The 17,305-nt window shown below is 33.0% G+C and overlaps 1 protein-coding gene and 1 long non-coding RNA gene across 4 annotated transcripts; one reads left to right on the plus strand and one right to left on the minus strand.

Annotated features, from left to right (window-relative positions):
* Positions 1-591: 591 nt before the first annotated feature.
* On the plus strand, positions 592-4,253 carry LOC131936285 (uncharacterized). Its single transcript, XR_009386044.1, has 5 exons — positions 592-730; positions 1,795-1,816; positions 1,949-2,020; positions 3,183-3,215; positions 3,697-4,253. It is a non-coding gene; the product is annotated as an uncharacterized LOC131936285 (long non-coding RNA).
* A 588-nt stretch (positions 4,254-4,841) lies between these two features.
* LOC131936297 (uncharacterized) lies at positions 4,842-16,397 on the minus strand. Of its 3 annotated transcripts, none has more exons than XM_059293215.1 (6): positions 16,314-16,397; positions 15,160-15,223; positions 14,224-14,376; positions 10,372-10,495; positions 6,469-6,971; positions 4,842-5,395 (listed from the first exon to the last, which is right to left on the minus strand). In XM_059293215.1, the coding sequence occupies exons 3-6, from the start codon at positions 14,307-14,309 to the stop codon at positions 5,230-5,232; spliced, it is 879 nt and encodes a 292-aa protein (XP_059149198.1). In that variant the 5' UTR covers positions 14,310-14,376; positions 15,160-15,223; positions 16,314-16,397; the 3' UTR covers positions 4,842-5,229. The 3 variants fall into 3 exon arrangements, with proteins under 3 accessions (XP_059149198.1, XP_059149200.1, XP_059149199.1); XM_059293217.1 differs by having other exon boundaries at positions 15,160-15,238; positions 16,314-16,392; XM_059293216.1 differs by having other exon boundaries at positions 15,160-15,220; positions 16,314-16,387.
* Positions 16,398-17,305: the final 908 nt, after the last annotated feature.

Below are 17,305 nucleotides of genomic sequence, written 5' to 3' on the forward strand. Positions count from 1 at the left end.
ACAATAGAACACAATAGACACAAGAGAATTGAGTAGAATAGAATCGAACCAAATTGAAGAGAATACAACAGAATAGAATAAATGAAACAGAAATAACAGAAAAGAACCGAATAGAAATACCCATGCCTACAACACACCAGCCCAACCACTACAACTACTACCACAGATTGACACAAACACACCTGTATACACACGCTACACATCGGATTAAAGTACTTCATATATTGTGTTAATCTTTGCGTGTATTGAACAGCATATGTTAATTTACATATATATATATATATATATATATATATATATATATATATATATATATATATATATATATATATATTTATATTTATATTTATATTTATTTATTTATATATGTATATACGTAAATGGGCCTACTTGTGTGTGTATGTGCGTGCGTGTGTGTAGTGTGTGTGTGTGCTCGCGTGCATTTCAATTATATCAACAGCAGACGATGATTATTTTTTTTTTCAATTTCAACCTATCACAAATTATTCCTATCACAAATCTAGACCGCCAATTAATCCTGATTGATGCTGCAAAAGGATTACCTTCGAATTAATGAAATATTAACAGATCACCTGCAGCCGAATCTACTAACCTCATCATTCTGTTTGTGGCCGTCACAATAGAAAGACAAACATGTACAAGGTTACTGCTGTCATGCTCCTGCTTGCTTTGTTTGCTACAGCCACTTGTTCCGCGCAAGAAACCAGAGGTAATTTTCTAATATGTTGTAGTAGTTTGCCAAATAGTACTATCTTCGTAAATTAAAGCATGTATGATTTTTGACGTACGTTGTTTATGTATATAATTAGGAATATATTTATAAAGGTATACAGGTATATATTTGCAAAAAAGGTTCAATATATAAATTTGTACGTACGTTTGTATAAATATATATATATATATATATATATATATATATATATATATATATATATATATATGTAAGGCATATATATATATACGATATACAAGTATATAGCTATATATCATTTGTCCTGAGATCATTTGTTATGGAACAATATATATATATATATATATATCTATATATATATATATATATATATATATATATGGTGACAGGACATTTCATTTCCTTTAATCTAGTTTCACAAACCTGTCATGGTAGCATTGTCTCGTATTTTGCAGGCTCACACGCGCAATCTATAGAACAATTTCTTTAATCTTCGGAAAATATATTAGTAATCTTAATTTTAAAATGTTGAGTGGAATATAACAAATTTATGCGGCAGACTTTTCTTACAATTATTATATATGCCTATAAACAATATTAAATAAAGTAAACAAACCATATTACCGTCAATTAAAAAAAATGTTCAGATCAACTAAAATCATCCTACACACTACTAAAATTTTGCTGTGAGATATTTTGTCTGAGATATTTTGACTGAAATTACTTGTTCTGAGATAATTTGTCATGGAACCCTATATATATATATATATATATATATATATATATATATATATATATATATATATATATATATATATATATATATATATATATATATATATATATTTATATTTATATATATATATATATATATATATATATATATATATATATATATATATATATATATATATATATATATATATATATATATATATATATATATATATATATATATATATATATATATATATATATATATATATATATATATATATATATATATATGTGTGTGTGTGTGTGTGTATATATGAAAATCTAGTTTTAAAAAATTCCAAAGTGTAATATATATTTACTTTTAGTGGAGCAACCAATCGATAAACGGTATGTACTTTAAAGTTGTCATTGGATGTTTTTCTCCATAGCTGTAACGTATGTTTAACAAGTTTCATAAAACACTATCAGTTTATTTAAATTTTTTATGTACGGTTTTAAATTTTTTTTCTCGTTTGTTAGACATTTTATAGTCTGTCAAGGGCTGTGGCAAAATTGCCTATACAACCGATGTTGCAGTTTCTTCAACTGCAAGTAGGTACCAAATGTTGTATGTGTCCTAAATTGATTAGACTCTTATTTTTTTCTCTACGAACACTGGATTTTTTTATGCCCGATTGAAATGCACGGGCACAGTGATCTTCTATCTACCAATGCATATCAATTATATGTACGTGTTGTGTGGCTGTTTTATATTGCAAAGTCTAACCTGGTTTCTTTTTGACAACATCAATGAAAGCCAAGTATGTTCTGTAAATCTACCACGCGTATTTTAGTTATCTTTTTCTATAAGCAGCATATAAAATAAATGAATATAAATAAATAAATATATATATATATATATATATATATATATATATATATATATATATATATATATATATATGTATATATATATAAATAAATAAATAAATATATATATATATACATATATATATATATATATATATATATATATATATATATATATATATATATATATGTATATATATATATATATATGTGTGTGTGTGTGAGTGTGTGTGAGAGAGAGAGCGAGTGTGTGTGTGTATGGGATCTTCCATAAATGACGTCGCGCTTTTTTCGACGATGTTTTACCACCCCCTCCAATCCGTCACACATCGTCACAAAAAGCCAGACCCCCCCCCCCCTAAAATGAAGTCACTCCTCAGCCTACAACCTCTGAATCGCAGTTGAATTTTTTCTCAAACATCGATATTTTTTTCCGAAATCTTGTCTGATCTCACCATAGAGTATTCTAATCAATTCCTATTACAAATTTTTTTTAAACAGTTTACTAAAAAGCGATATAACAGATAAAACTCGTTTTCTAACAATGCTTTTTTATAATGCAAAAGTGTGACGTCACACCATCTGAACCCCCCTGTCCTCATCACACACCGTCACTAAATTACGGACCCCCCCCCCCCCCACCTTTTCCCCCTACGAGTGTGACGTCATTTATGGACGATCCATATGTAGTTAAGGGTATTAATGGTCAAATATGTATCACTATTCACGTGTTTACAATGCGCCATAGCTGTGGTTATTCACTCCAACCTATGGCTTTACTCTTGGGCAAATCAACCTCGTTACTCAACCCCATGTAATTACCCTCCATTCATAAAATTACAGAATTATCATTTTCTACTCTATATATATATATATATATATATACATATATTTGCTTTTGCAGCTCTCAATCTGGAATTTGCGAGTATTATTAAAGGTAAATGAAATCAATTTACAAACATCTTAATTAGAATCGAACCAGCAACTGTTCGAAAATGGTATGTTACCTCCAACGTAAGATTATGCACAACATTATTCATAATATATACCAATACACTTGTATACGCCTATACGCATACGCATACCCATACACATATCCATTCAAATCCATTCGTATCTATTCGTATATATTCGTATCAATTTGTATCTATTCGTACCCATTCTTATCCATTCGCAACTATTCGTATTTATTCGTACCCATTCGTATCTATTCACATACATTTGTATACATTCGTATGTATTCGCATACATTCGTATCTATTCGCATACATTCGTATCTATTCGTATATTTTCGTATCCATTCGTATTCATTTGTATACATTCGTATTCATTCATATACATTCACGTAAGTGCACTTACACGTACACGTACATTTTTAATAACGTATGCAGTGAAATGGCTGTTCTTTATTTCAACAGAAATGTTTGGAACACCAAGCTTCAACCGTTTCCTGGTGTACATTTCAAATGAGATATAGTTTTCATTAATGATCTAACGATTTTGATTGTGTTTAAGTTCATCACAACACTGATTAAAATTGTTTATTCCATTAATTACGTTTGTTGGTTTCGCTGCTATACCTGGTGTATTTATTTAGTGCATTATTTTTTTCTTGAGGGTTTGATTAAAATGAAACAAAATTTACAAAAAATAAAATTATCCTCCACCCAACACCCTCCCACCCATCCGCACTTATTTACTTGTATGGAGACTGTACTAGATATCGGACAGACGAAACTGTAAATGATATTTCGACATAGTTTAATCAGTAATCCATAACATTCAACATTGAATGAATATTTTGTATGATTAAAAAATGCATACAGGAATAACTTGAAAATGTTTTCTATGTAAAACTATAACATACATGAAAATTTTTTTCTCGACAAGTATTACTACATTCATAATGGGATGAATATCTTGTATGATTAAGAAATACAAAGAGATATTAATTTGAAATGGTTTTCTATGTAAAAGTTTAACAAATACAAAGTTTGCTGATGATTTTTTAAAATTCAATTAACGAATCTCGATTTGCTTGTTTGTGTTGCAATTACTTTTTTATTATTTCTCTCTCTGTCTTTCTGTCTCTCTCTCTCTCTCTCTCTCTTTCTTTCGATATATATATATATATATATATATATATATATATATATATATATATATATATATATAATTTGACCTATAATTTGTGTTTTATGAATGTGATACATGAAAAATGTAATCTATATATATAATTCTCCTCTTCGAGCCGTTAGAAAACAAGCTGCAAACGCTCTCCCTACCTCCCCACCCCTACATGGTTTTAGTGAGCTGTGTTCACTCTAAATGTTTACAAGCAGAGCCAACGATTTTAAACGTAGGGGGGGGGGGGGAGGGGGGGAAGGAAGGGGGGGGGGGGGGTTATGGTCCTTAACGAGCTACTTATAGTGTTTTAAAGAAATATTTTCAGTGTCAGCGTTGGTACTGTCGAATTCACAAATTATGAATTATTGAAAATTACAAACAACTAAATAGCGGCGTATGTTATGCCGCGGGCCGGCTCGTTTATTATAATAATCATAATTGAAGTCATCTTGAAAATAAGAATATGTGTTCTTATTGTACTTAAATTCAAAATTTTGTTAAACATGCAAGAATTCCCTTAATCGTATTCTTTTTATCCCTTTATAAATGAAACTGATGCACATTTTTAAAACAGTAAGGTAACATTACTTTTATCATATTCTTTTTTTTTATTTAATCTCTTTATAAATGAAAATAATGCACACTTTTAAGACAGTAAGGTAACATTCCATTTATCGTATTCTTTTTTTTTTAATTTAATCTCTTTATAAATGAAAATGATACACATGTTTAAGACAGTTAGGTAACATTTATTCGCCGCATAATCAACATAGAAAAAGTTCCTTCCTCTGTGTATTTGTATAAGCAATAGAAGACGTGGTATGTCAAGTGACGCGGGGTCGTTCAGCGTTGTCTGACAGACTGACACAGTTGTACATGTTGTGTAGGATGGTCCGTTGGTTGCGCGTGGACAGGTGTGAGTAGACACCGTCAGAGCACAGCACAAAATAAAAGTTTTCTGGAATGTTCGGGTCTCTCTCTGGCGATTCACTGCAACGTGAAAAAAAAATGAAAGTAAAAATTGTTTTTCTGGAATTTTAGGATCTTTCTCTGAAAGTTTTACTGAAACATGAAATGAAAGTAAAATTTGTTTCTGGAATTTTAGGATCTTTCTCTGAAAGTTGTACTAAAACATGAAATGAAAGTAAAATTTGTTTCTGGAATTTTAGGATCTTTCTCTGAAAGTTGTACTGAAACATGAAATGAAAGTAAAATTTGTTTCTGGTATTTTAGGATCTTTCTCTAATTCTTACTAAAACATGACATTGAAACGTTTAATGGAAATTATGGTCTTTTTCTAGCTATTCGCTGAATTTTTTTTTAAAAATACTCTTGAAAGTTCGGTTCTATCTCTGAAATTTTGCTAAAACTTAAAATGAAAATAAATTATTTTCTGGAATGTTCTGGTCTTTATCTAGCGATTCACTGCAACGTTAAAATACTATTTTTATACTTCGGATCTGTTTCTGAAATTTTACTGAACCATGCAATGATAGTAAACTATTTTCTTGAATGTTAGGATCTTTCTCTTGCAATTCACTGAAAAAAAGGAAATTTTAGAATTTTGCTAGTCATTCACAAGACAATCACCCCAAACATGTAATGACTATATTTTTAAAACAGGTAGTTTTCTCAGTGCTTGCAGGAAATATCTAACTTTTTTTTACACGGGGTAGATTAGTTCAATTTGCTATATAAGTAAATTACTTTTATTTATAAAACCGTTTTATTTTTTCAAATTTTTCTATTAAGCTTATAAAGACATTGAAATTATATATTTATTCAAAATCATTATACAAAAAAAAATTCTTTTGATGCCTAAAACATTGGTTTAGTGGGTATAAAACATGATCGTTTTCCAGTATTATGCCCAGCCGCCTTTTGTTTCCTTAACGTAAGTCAGATGGGCTACTTCTCATTGAAAGCGCCGATTGGAACACATGTTAACTGGAAGGTAAGTCTCGTTCTGTACCATTCAACAACGTCATCGTCACTAGATTACCTTTTGTACGTTTTTTCCTTATGAATAAAATTATTATAAATAACAAATATTTTGTACATACCCTGTTACGTCATCGGGCGTAGCTTCACCGGCTTCCGTTTTGAAGTACTCGCCCGGCAGCGCCTCATCACGTGACGTCGCCTGGCAACCGGCCAACACCTGCTGGGTGGGCTTAGGGGTGTGGTTTTCATACATGTTAGACTGCAGCTCACGATGTGTTGTGGCACCATCCCCGCCACGATCCCCTTTAGATGCCTGGCGAGAAACTGTCCCGTTTTTCTGGTTAGGAATCGAAACCGGAATCGGAGGCGAGATGTGGTTCTTCGACAGTGGGAAAGGCTTTTTTTTATTTAACGAAGTGGATGATTTCGTTCGTCTGAATAAATAATGTTTCTTGTCGCTTTGTTTGTTTCTGTTCCGGGTGCTTTGCCAGATACTGGGGTTGCTGAGACTCCTTTTGCTGTAGTCGAGTCTAGCCCGTCGGTTCTTGATGTTCTCCTGTGGTGCAGGTATGGAGCATTTCCGTTTGTCGGAATTTTTTCGCTTGGCTGTTATTTTTGCGTCCTGCAATAAAAAATTTCCTCAAGAGTTTGTTATCGATTTATTTAGATGTTTTAATTTAAAATAATATCAGGCGTAATAGCATGTGAGAATTCAATTCATATTTGAAAGTTAGAAAACATAATGAATAAAATAATAACTTCAATTCGGAATATTAATGTATATGTTAAATTTACGTTCAGTTTATTTTCGTTTAATTTTCAAATATGTTAACGTTACTGTCAGTTAAATTAATTATTACTTTTAAAAGACAAATAGGTTGATTACATGATGTGATTGTGTTAATAGATATAACTTTTTTGTCCCTTAATATACTGTTTGGGGTTCTTATATTACGTTTCTGTTATAACAATTATTACTTCGATTTGAAAGTGTAGTATGAATCACGCTATCACATCTAAAGTTGGACCGGGTAAACGCTTGAAGTTGATTAGGTCAAGTATAAAACTAAATATCTTAAAGGGCCTTCCATAAATGATTTCAAGCCATTAGTAGGGGGGAGAGGGTTGTAATTTTCTGACGATATGTGATGAAGGGTGGGGAGTGTGTTCAGATAGTGTGACGTCACACATTAAAAGGACAAATGCTGAAATGTAAATTTTAGAAAATTGTCTTGGTAAAATAGTAATCGAATAGTCTAAGAGCTCAGCCAGTGTTTTACAGAGAGCTCGATGTTTAAAAAAATTAAAACGCTACTTCGAGAGGGATAGAAGGCGGAGGTGTGACGTCATGTTAGTAGTGTCTGGCTCTTTATGACTACGTGTGATGGTTGGGAAGTGTGTATGGGGGGGGGGGGGGGAGTGGAGGAGTTGAAAATCGACAGGAAAAAAAGCGCGTCGTCATTACATAAAATGATGTGTTTTGTGTATATAGCTTTATACATGTAGGTCGCTATCTCTGTAAGGATATGAATACATTACCTAAGCTGCAAACACACTAAATAATTTTATATATATATATATATATATATATATATATATATATATATATATATATATATATATATATATATATATATATATATATACTAAATACATATACACACTAAATAATTATATATATATATATATATATATATATATGAATATATATGTATATATATATAATTATATATATATATATATATATATATATATATATATATATATATATATATATATAAATATATATATATATATATATAAATATATATATATATATATATATATATATATATTATATATATATATATATATATTATATATATATATATATATATATATATATATAATATATATATATATATATATATATATATATATATATATATATATGAATATATATATATATATATATATATAATATATAATTATATATATATGTGTATATAATTATATATATATATATATATATATATATATATATTATTTGAACTGTACTTGACTAGAATGTTCGATAATCCTATATATTACTATCCGTTGACTGGTACACCGGATGTTATTGACTGCGACCTAATTTAAAGTCTGATCTACCACAGCAGGTCCTGAAGCTCGCCTTTGTTGTGTAGATGACTCAGTACTCTCTTAACGTGTAGATGTGACTCCGATCTCTTAATGTGGTGCGTGCATTGATCGTTGTCCCCGGGAAAACATAAGTGTTTTTTATGTGTCTACGCCTTATTCAAGTGTTAGAAATTCGGTACGAATCACTGATGTACACAGTATTGTATCGTTGATGGAATGTGTAAACCATAAACGTAGGTTCTACTTTATTGAATGTAAATTATTGATCCACTTAAGGTCCAAGTTATCTTTAAATCCCCCCCCCCCAACCTTGAGTTTAATACAACAGATTTAAAAGTCTTTACTGCTTAAGGTACTGTTGGACTCAACAATATATTTATATAACGTGGTAATTGCCATTGATTTGACATTCACTCAACAACAACAGCTTACAAAGCACAGCCTATTGATGAATGTTGTTAGCAACACATTTAAAGATTCGAACCCATCACAACTGAGTCTAACACATTCTAACATAATATATTTTGTTTATAACAAAGTTACAAAATATAAAGAGCTGTTCGCGAATACAAGAACACACCCACAACTTAACACACTCATAGTCATTTTTTTTAAATTACTTTGTTACTTTTACTCAGTATGAATGACACTGATACCAAGGCTAGGGTGAGCAGTGATTCAATGAATGTGGGTAACGTGGGTATGGGTGATATTTCCCCTTAGAGCTACATAAGTGTGCAGGGGTGTGTACTGATTCAATGAATGTGGGCAACGTGGGTATGGGTGATATTTCCCCTTAGAGCTACATAAGTGTGCAGGGGTGTGTACTGATTCAATGAATGTGGGCAACGTGGGTATGGGTGATATTTCCCCTTAGAGCTACATAAGTGTGCAGGGGTGTGTACTGATTCAATGAATGTGGGCAACGTGGGTATGGGTGATATTTCCCCTTAGAGCTACATACGTGTGCAGGGGTGTGTACTGATTCAATGAATGTGGGCAACGTGGGTATGGATGATATTCCCCCTTAGAGCTACATACGTGTGCAGGGGTGTGTACTGATTCAATGAATGTGGGCAACGTGGGTGTGGGTGATATTTCCCCTTAGAGCTACATACGTGTGCAGGGGTGTGTACTGATTCAATGAATGTGGGCAACGTGGGTATGGGTGATATTTCCCCTTAGAGCTACATACGTGTGCAGGGGTGTGTACTGATTCAATGAATGTGGGCAACGTGGGTGTGGGTGATATTCCCCCTTAGAGCTACATACGTGTTCAGGGGTGTGTACTGATTCAATGAATGTGGGTAACGTGGGTATGGGTGATATTCCCCCTTAGAGCTACATACGTGTTCAGGGGTGTGTACTGATTCAATGAATGTGGGTAACGTGGGTATGGATGATATTCCCCCTTAGAGCTACATACGCGTGCAGGGGTGTGTACTGATTCAATGAATGTGGGCAACGTGGGTATGAATGATATTCCCCCTTAGAGCTACATACGTGTGCAGGGGTGTGTACTGATTCAATGAAAGTGGGCAACGTGGGTATGGGTGATATTCCCCCTTAGAGCTACATACGCGTGCAGGGGTGTGTACTGATTTAATGAATGTGGGTAACGTGGGTATGGGTGATATTCCCCCTTAGAGCTACATACGTGTGCAGGGGTGTGTACTGATTCAATGAATGTGGGCAACGTGGGTGTGGGTGATATTCCCCCTTAGAGCTACATACGTGTTCAGGGGTGTGTACTGATTCAATGAATGTGGGTAACGTGGGTATGGATGATATTCCCCCTTAGAGCTACATACTCGTGCAGGGGTGTGTACTGATTCAATGAATGTGAGTGGGTTTGGGGACACTTTCCCCCCCCCCCCCTACACTCACAAAGAGCTACTTACATGGACAGGTATGTTCACTGATTCTATGTATGTGTATGAGTGATGTGGACTCTCCGGCTCTTGAACTTCAAGGTCAGCACCACCACATACTGCGAGATGCTTACAACATATGATTTTGATCTTCCTAATTTCAGAGCAATAAGAGCATATATTGTACAAACGATATATCCATTTTAAAATATAAAACATGTCTTTAAATTCTAATAGCAATAGATCAAAAGATTAACTGTATCACGGCGTGATTAATTAAATGTATTGGTCGACTTTGTTATAAATAAACACAAACTAAATAAAGATGAAAATATTAAAAATTATTTTTTTCTTCAAATAGCAAGATTTCATCAGAAAAATGTAACTTTATATAAACTCACAGACGTTTCTTTAAAAAAAAAAAGATAATGTACCTACAAGTTTGAATAAAATAATACAAGGCTTATAGAGCAAGGTAAATTGGTGGAGTAACGGGTCGTTCCCAAAGGACATCACCTCGTATGGGGGAGTGTGGGGGGGCGCAATTTAGTGACGATGTGTGGTGCGGGGGAGGGGAGAAGGTGGGGTTGAGATAGTGTGACAAGATTCCTGGAAGAAACTCTGTTTTAGGGGTGGTTTGGCTTTTTGTTATGCTGTGTGACGGAGGGGAGGGAAAAATCGTTAGAACGCGTGACGTCATTTATAAACGACCCCCTAAGTTCTAAGTGTCAAGGGTTAATCGCTATAATATTAGGCGCTAAATAAGAAAAAAAAAAAAACAAATTATCCCTTATATGCTTCCATTTTGTGAGTTTTGTGCAAAAAAAACACCAGAGTTCGTTATTTTCAGTTACAGGTTTTCGTTTATTAATTTTCCAAAAATTTAGATTGATTAAAATCATACTTGAAATTTAACTTGGCTATTATGATGAATTAAGTTATTTATGTGTGTTATGATGCATGTTTGACTAGGGCAATGGGTGCGCATGATTGATGGTGCGGCCGTATATTGAACGAATGAGTGTGTGACGCGGTACGCAAGAAAGTGACGTTTTAGTGTGAGTTCGTTGTTGCCAGGGAAGAAGATTGAAGTTAGTCTTGTCCGTGTTACGTTAGAGTTAGGATGTCTAGTTGTAGTATCGTTTATCCAAGCTGTCCGATGTCCATTTCTATTGTGCAATAAATAGAGTTAGTAACCGATGTCGTTCTGTCAAATCCTTCGTGAGCGTTGATGTCGTCGTGTCTCAAGATATACTGTAGCATAGCTAAACATAATCAAATGGTGGTGATATGGAAAGATGGTATTGGATCAGGTAGTTGTACCCTCTCACTGCATAACTGTGGTACACATATAGAACACAGCAGTTATAACATGGTGGAGCAGTATTAACTTGAAACAGCTATAGTAACATGAAGCAGCTATAACAGAATGAAGACAGCTCAAACAGTATAACAGCATGAAGTAGTATTGCAAGGCGAAGTAACTTAAAAGCACTTAGAAGCTAGTCGGCGGAAATAACATCTAGAATCTAGTCAGAAAACGCTATCAGTGTCTAATCAGTCAAGTTCCATCGACATAATTTTCGTACGGATTATGTCTCTGTGATATATAAACTGTTATTGTGAAAACCGTGTGTGAAGATCCCAGCGTGAAAACCCATGTTGAAGACTCGTGTGTGAAGACCCGTGCTAATAAGACTCGTGTGTGAAGACCCGTGCTAAGAAGACCCGTGTTTGAAGACATACGTATGAAGACCAGTTCTAAGAAGACCCGTGCTCTGATGACCCATGCCGTTATGACCCGTGCTGTGAGGACCCGTGCCATGAAGAACCGTGTGGGGAGAACATGTGATGACCGTGTTGTGAGGACCCTGACGTGAAGACCGTGCTGGGAGGATCTGTGTTGTGAAGGACAAGGGGATCTGTGTGGGAAGTGTGTGTTGTGCGATGAAGCCGACGATGATGCCCAAGTTCTACAAATTAGATAAGTAGTACCTCTTCATATATTTTTTAAGTAGTAGGCATGTACATTTTTTTTCTATTACGTCTTAGTGAAACAAAAAGTTGTAGCGATTAAGCAGGGGCTGTAGGTATTGTGAGCCCATTGCTGTGTTATGCTGATGAGGGTTGTAGTATGATAGATAAGACATCAGTATTAGTGATAATTGATATTGTTATAGTTAATGTAGACACGCCGGTTTGAGGGCGGTGTTATGTTGTTGACAAGATGAGAATGTCACTATGATCTGGATTTGATTTGTTATATTAGTCATAATGAGATGATCTTCAATGTATGATATGTGATGATATGTTATCCTATGAGGTTTGTTTTCTTAGCGTAAGGAACCCAGTAGATTAGGATAATGTTGTTTTAAGATAATTTGGTGTCGTCACCCGGCCAGCAGGGGTATAGTTCGTTGGTCGGTTGCTTCATCGGTAGTTAGTTGATTTCAAGACTGAGGATGCAGTCAGATTTTTTTTTGTGGGTAGCTCGAGGATGTACCGAGTACCTGGACATGGATTTAAGGGTTCTAGGGAAAATACTCCTCTATGTGATATCGTATTTGGTTACTGAAGATGTTAAGAATTATTATTGGTACATGTCATTGTAACAGGAGATGAATATATGCAGGTGATAAAGTGATTTATGAAATTTGATGTGGTTACTTAATTACTTAGTACTAAATTAACGCGTGAGATGTGATTTATTATATAAATAATGTAGCGTAGTTAACAGAAGAGGTACTACATTAGATTAAGTCTAATACATTAGGTTAGAGAGACTATGTTAGATAATGATAACTGAGTAGTAGTAACATGTTGTTTTCCGTTAGAAATAATATTTCTTTTCAGTACAACTGAGGTGATGTTTGGGTCGACATTGTATGGAATCCTGGCCTTTACGTGAAGTGTGATTGTAGGATGTGTGCCCAACTGGTGATCTGAGATGTATACTTTGCAGAATCGTCAAAATATGTTTGTGCGCGCGGAGACATGAACTGAACTGGAACTTCAAGAATTAGTTAAAATTGTCTAGTCTTTAAGGTCTATGTGTGAATGCTACCATAGTTGCCATTGTTAGGTAAAACAGAATGTTGTATTATTGAAGTAATAAATAAAGCTAATGCGATTAGCTTGAAGGGAGAGGGGGGTAATGTTATGATGCATGTTTGACTAGGGCAATGGGTGCGCATGATTGATGGTGCGGCCGTATATTGAACGAATGAGTGTGTGACGCGGTACGCAAGAAAGTGACGTTTTAGTGTGAGTTCGTTGTTGCCAGGGAAGAAGATTGAAGTTAGTCTTGTCCGTGTTACGTTAGAGTTAGGATGTCTAGTTGTAGTATCGTTTATCCAAGCTGTCCGATGTCCATTTCTATTGTGCAATAAATAGAGTTAGTAACCGATGTCGTTCTGTCAAATCCTTCGTGAGCGTTGATGTCGTCGTGTCTCAAGATATACTGTAGCATAGCTAAACATAATCAAATGGTGGTGATATGGAAAGATGGTATTGGATCAGGTAGTTGTACCCTCTCACTGCATAACTGTGGTACACATATAGAACACAGCAGTTATAACAATGTGCCAGTGTGTACGACCTTTTGGGTATGTATGTGAATATTTGTGTGTTTCTAAGGTTTGCATTTGTTTTTTGTAAATCGGTAAGATTGTCTTTATCTGTTTCTCTCTCTCCCTCTGTTTATATACGTCTGTGTTTATGTAGGCCTCTCTGTGTCTCTCTATGTCAATGTCATCATCATTCCTATGGACCCCTTGTTGAGCATACGCAAGTTCTCTGTCTATGTGCATAAAACCTTTTTAAAAGTTTTCATGAATGGGTACGTCCGTTTGTTTGTGTGAGTTTGTGCCTTGAAATACTTACTCTCTGAAGAAGATGAAGAAGAAGAGAATAAACATGATGATTACAAAGACGAGAGTCGCTATTAAAGGTATTTCATAATCAACCATCTTGGTTTTGGATTGTGTTGTTTAATTTCAACAATGTCTTTGTCTTTCAATCAAGCGTAGCATTTGTCTTCGAAAATAAAATAAAAATATAATTAAATAAGAGAAGGAAAACTATAACGTATTTTATATTAGCAAGAGTTAACACTAACGTCTCGAGTTCGAATCCGGGTTTAAGTCAGTAGAGTGTCCCTGAGTCCACCCAGCTCTGATAGGTACCTGACTCGCGTTAGGGAAAGTAAAGGCGATTGGGTATAGTGTTACCCACACAATTTCTTCATATGCCCAGGTCACAGAAACAGGTGAACTCTACTTTACTTTCCCCATGGACCGTCATGTTCAAAGGGGAACATTACCTTTATGTTTTATTACAGCAAGAGAATAATCTTTTCTTTAAAATTTGTTTAAAAACATTATTGCTACGGTACTTGTTCTATATGCAAAATAACTCTGGAAAACAATTTATTTTTATTCAGTAAAGTACATTTAACTATGACAAAATTCCGATAATTTTTTTAGTAATACAACAATATTAAAAAGGCATGCTTATTTTGGTTTAATCAGAGGCGTAGTGAGGTCAGGTGTCACCCGGTGCGGCACTTAATGGTGTCATACTCCCCCCCCCCCCCTCTCCACCCTTGTCGGGATTTGTCAAATTTGCTCTTAAAAGACTATTTAACACTCTAATTAATATTTAATTAAGTGGAATTATAATTTTTCTGTATAAATTTTGCTATTTTTTGCCTTGGTGTCACCCCTCCAAATGATGTCTCCCGGTGCGGTCCGCAACCCCCCCCCCCCTCCCCCTCGCTACGCCTCTGGGTTTAATTAATTAATGAGTCTTCTATTTTACCATGGTAAGTCTGCTTTATTGGCTTGTGTTCTTCTCAAAATTTGATAGATGCAAGATCATTCTGCTAAATTTTGGGAAGCTATTTCAAGATTGAATGTTTTTTTCCACAAAAATGATATATATATATATATATATATATATATATATATATATATATATATATATATATATATATATATATATATATATATATATATATATATATATATATATATATATATATATATATATATATATAGGCCTATATATATATATATATATATATATATATATATATATATATATATATATATATATATATATATATACATATATATATAATATGTATAATTGAAAAAAAGTCTTTTAGCTTATATATATATATATATATATATATATATATATATATATATATATATATATATATATATATATATATATATATATATATATATATATATATATATATATATATATATAAAGACTAAAGACTTTTCTTTCAAAATTAGGGAAGTAGCATTCAGGTTAAATGCCTTTCCTAATTAGATATGGGGAAACTATTTGTATTGTTCTAGCCTTTACAACATCAACTGTCAACTAATACAATGCATGTTTAAAAGATGAAATCCTAATAATAAAAAACAGAAGTAATTGAAAGAAAAATAATGTGTTATAAAGTTCCTAGTAGTCATAATGAACGGACCATAATTATAATTTTTAGAGTTTACAGAACTATACTCAAGATCTAGCATTGTATTTAGGGCAGTGGTTCTAAACCTGGGTTCAAACGAACCACAGGGGTTCGGTGTGTCAGTCACAGGGGTTCGGTGGAGGTCTAGACAAACACCCGCCTCAAGATGTTTATGTCAGTGTGGACGATACAGCTATTAAGAAGGGTTCAGTGAATGTTTATATGAAATTGGTGGGGTTCGGTCCCCCAAGAAAGGTTAGTAACAACTGGTAAAGGGTAAACTAGTTAACAAGCGATATTATTCTGATTACAAAACTAGCATGTTACAAAGAGGTGTTTTTTTTTCAAATACGTGTCAATGTTTTAAAAAAATATTCTAGTAATATGGGTAGATTTAATTTTAAACGCTATAAACAATTTCATACACATCTAAAGAAATAACTACATTTAAAACAATTGACGACATATTTCTATAATTATGTACATTTAAAAACAAATCAAATTCGAAAAATAATGTCCTCCATAGAAACACATTCACGCATAGCTAGCATCTTCACTGTAAAACATCCTTTACTGAATAACAAAAAATCTTAGCTAGATTATGTTTGCTTATACCAAACAGTCTACATTTTATTTCCTCATTGTATAAATGAATCACTTCCTCTTAAATCTATACATTTTTATGTATAAATCACTTAAACAATAGTATTTATTCAAAGTTTGCCCTACATACGAAACCGAAAGGTCATAAATTTAGTGTTAAAAGAAAATCATGACGGCTGTTTATCAGGAAAAGTGAATTATCTGTCGTGGAAGCAATAAACGACTATTGTATAGAATTGTAGCAACTAATTACAATATATTTCAATATGAAGTCTCAAAGGCTTGATTAGAATGACTTTATATATGACTAAATTTAAAAAGCCTTGTTTTTTATAACTTTTTACATCGTTTTACAAACTGGAAATATTTTTTGTAATCAGTGATTTAACGAGTATTATAGGTTTACCAGATAAGGGAAGGGACCGTGAAAATGTAACTTAAAATATTAATTTCCGTGTTATCTATCTTTAAGCCATGCTTACATTAAGTGTTATGATGTATAGTGCCTATATATATATACATATATATATATATATATATATATATATATATATATATATATATATATATATATATATATATATATATATATATCTTTGAAAGTATATATCCCCAAAAAAAAATAACTTGTAACTAGTTGAAATGTTCAACCGTCTGCTGAATGTTTTGGTACAGTGACACTTTGCTCAGATTAAAAATTATAACAAGGACAAGGTTTCTAAACTTGGCTTCTAGTGTGGTTACCATTGGACGATTTTTGTGTATACCAGTTTGTTTTTTATTGTGTTAGTATCAGTTGGTTATTTGTGTGTATACAGTTTGTTATTATTTGTGTGGGTAACAGTTGGTTATTTGAGTAGCTGGCTAATAAAC

Source organism: Physella acuta, unplaced genomic scaffold (assembly GCF_028476545.2).
Source record: "Physella acuta isolate Inbredline_101_S28 unplaced genomic scaffold, ASM2847654v3 ptg000174l, whole genome shotgun sequence".
Lineage (NCBI taxonomy): Eukaryota > Metazoa > Mollusca > Gastropoda > Physidae > Physella > Physella acuta.

Bases quoted from the DNA above. Each gene is read 5' to 3' on its own strand.
- LOC131936297 (XM_059293215.1), bottom strand. From the start codon at position 14,309: ATGGTTGATTATGAAATACCTTTAATAGCGACTCTCGTCTTTGTAATC. The intron at 6,972-10,371 runs GTAAGTAGCTCT...TTTTTATTGCAG, and splicing joins CAGTGAACATACCTGTCCAT to GACGCAAAAATAACAGCCAA. The intron at 5,396-6,468 runs GTATGTACAAAA...TTCACGTTGCAG, and splicing joins ACGCCCGATGACGTAACAGG to TGAATCGCCAGAGAGAGACC.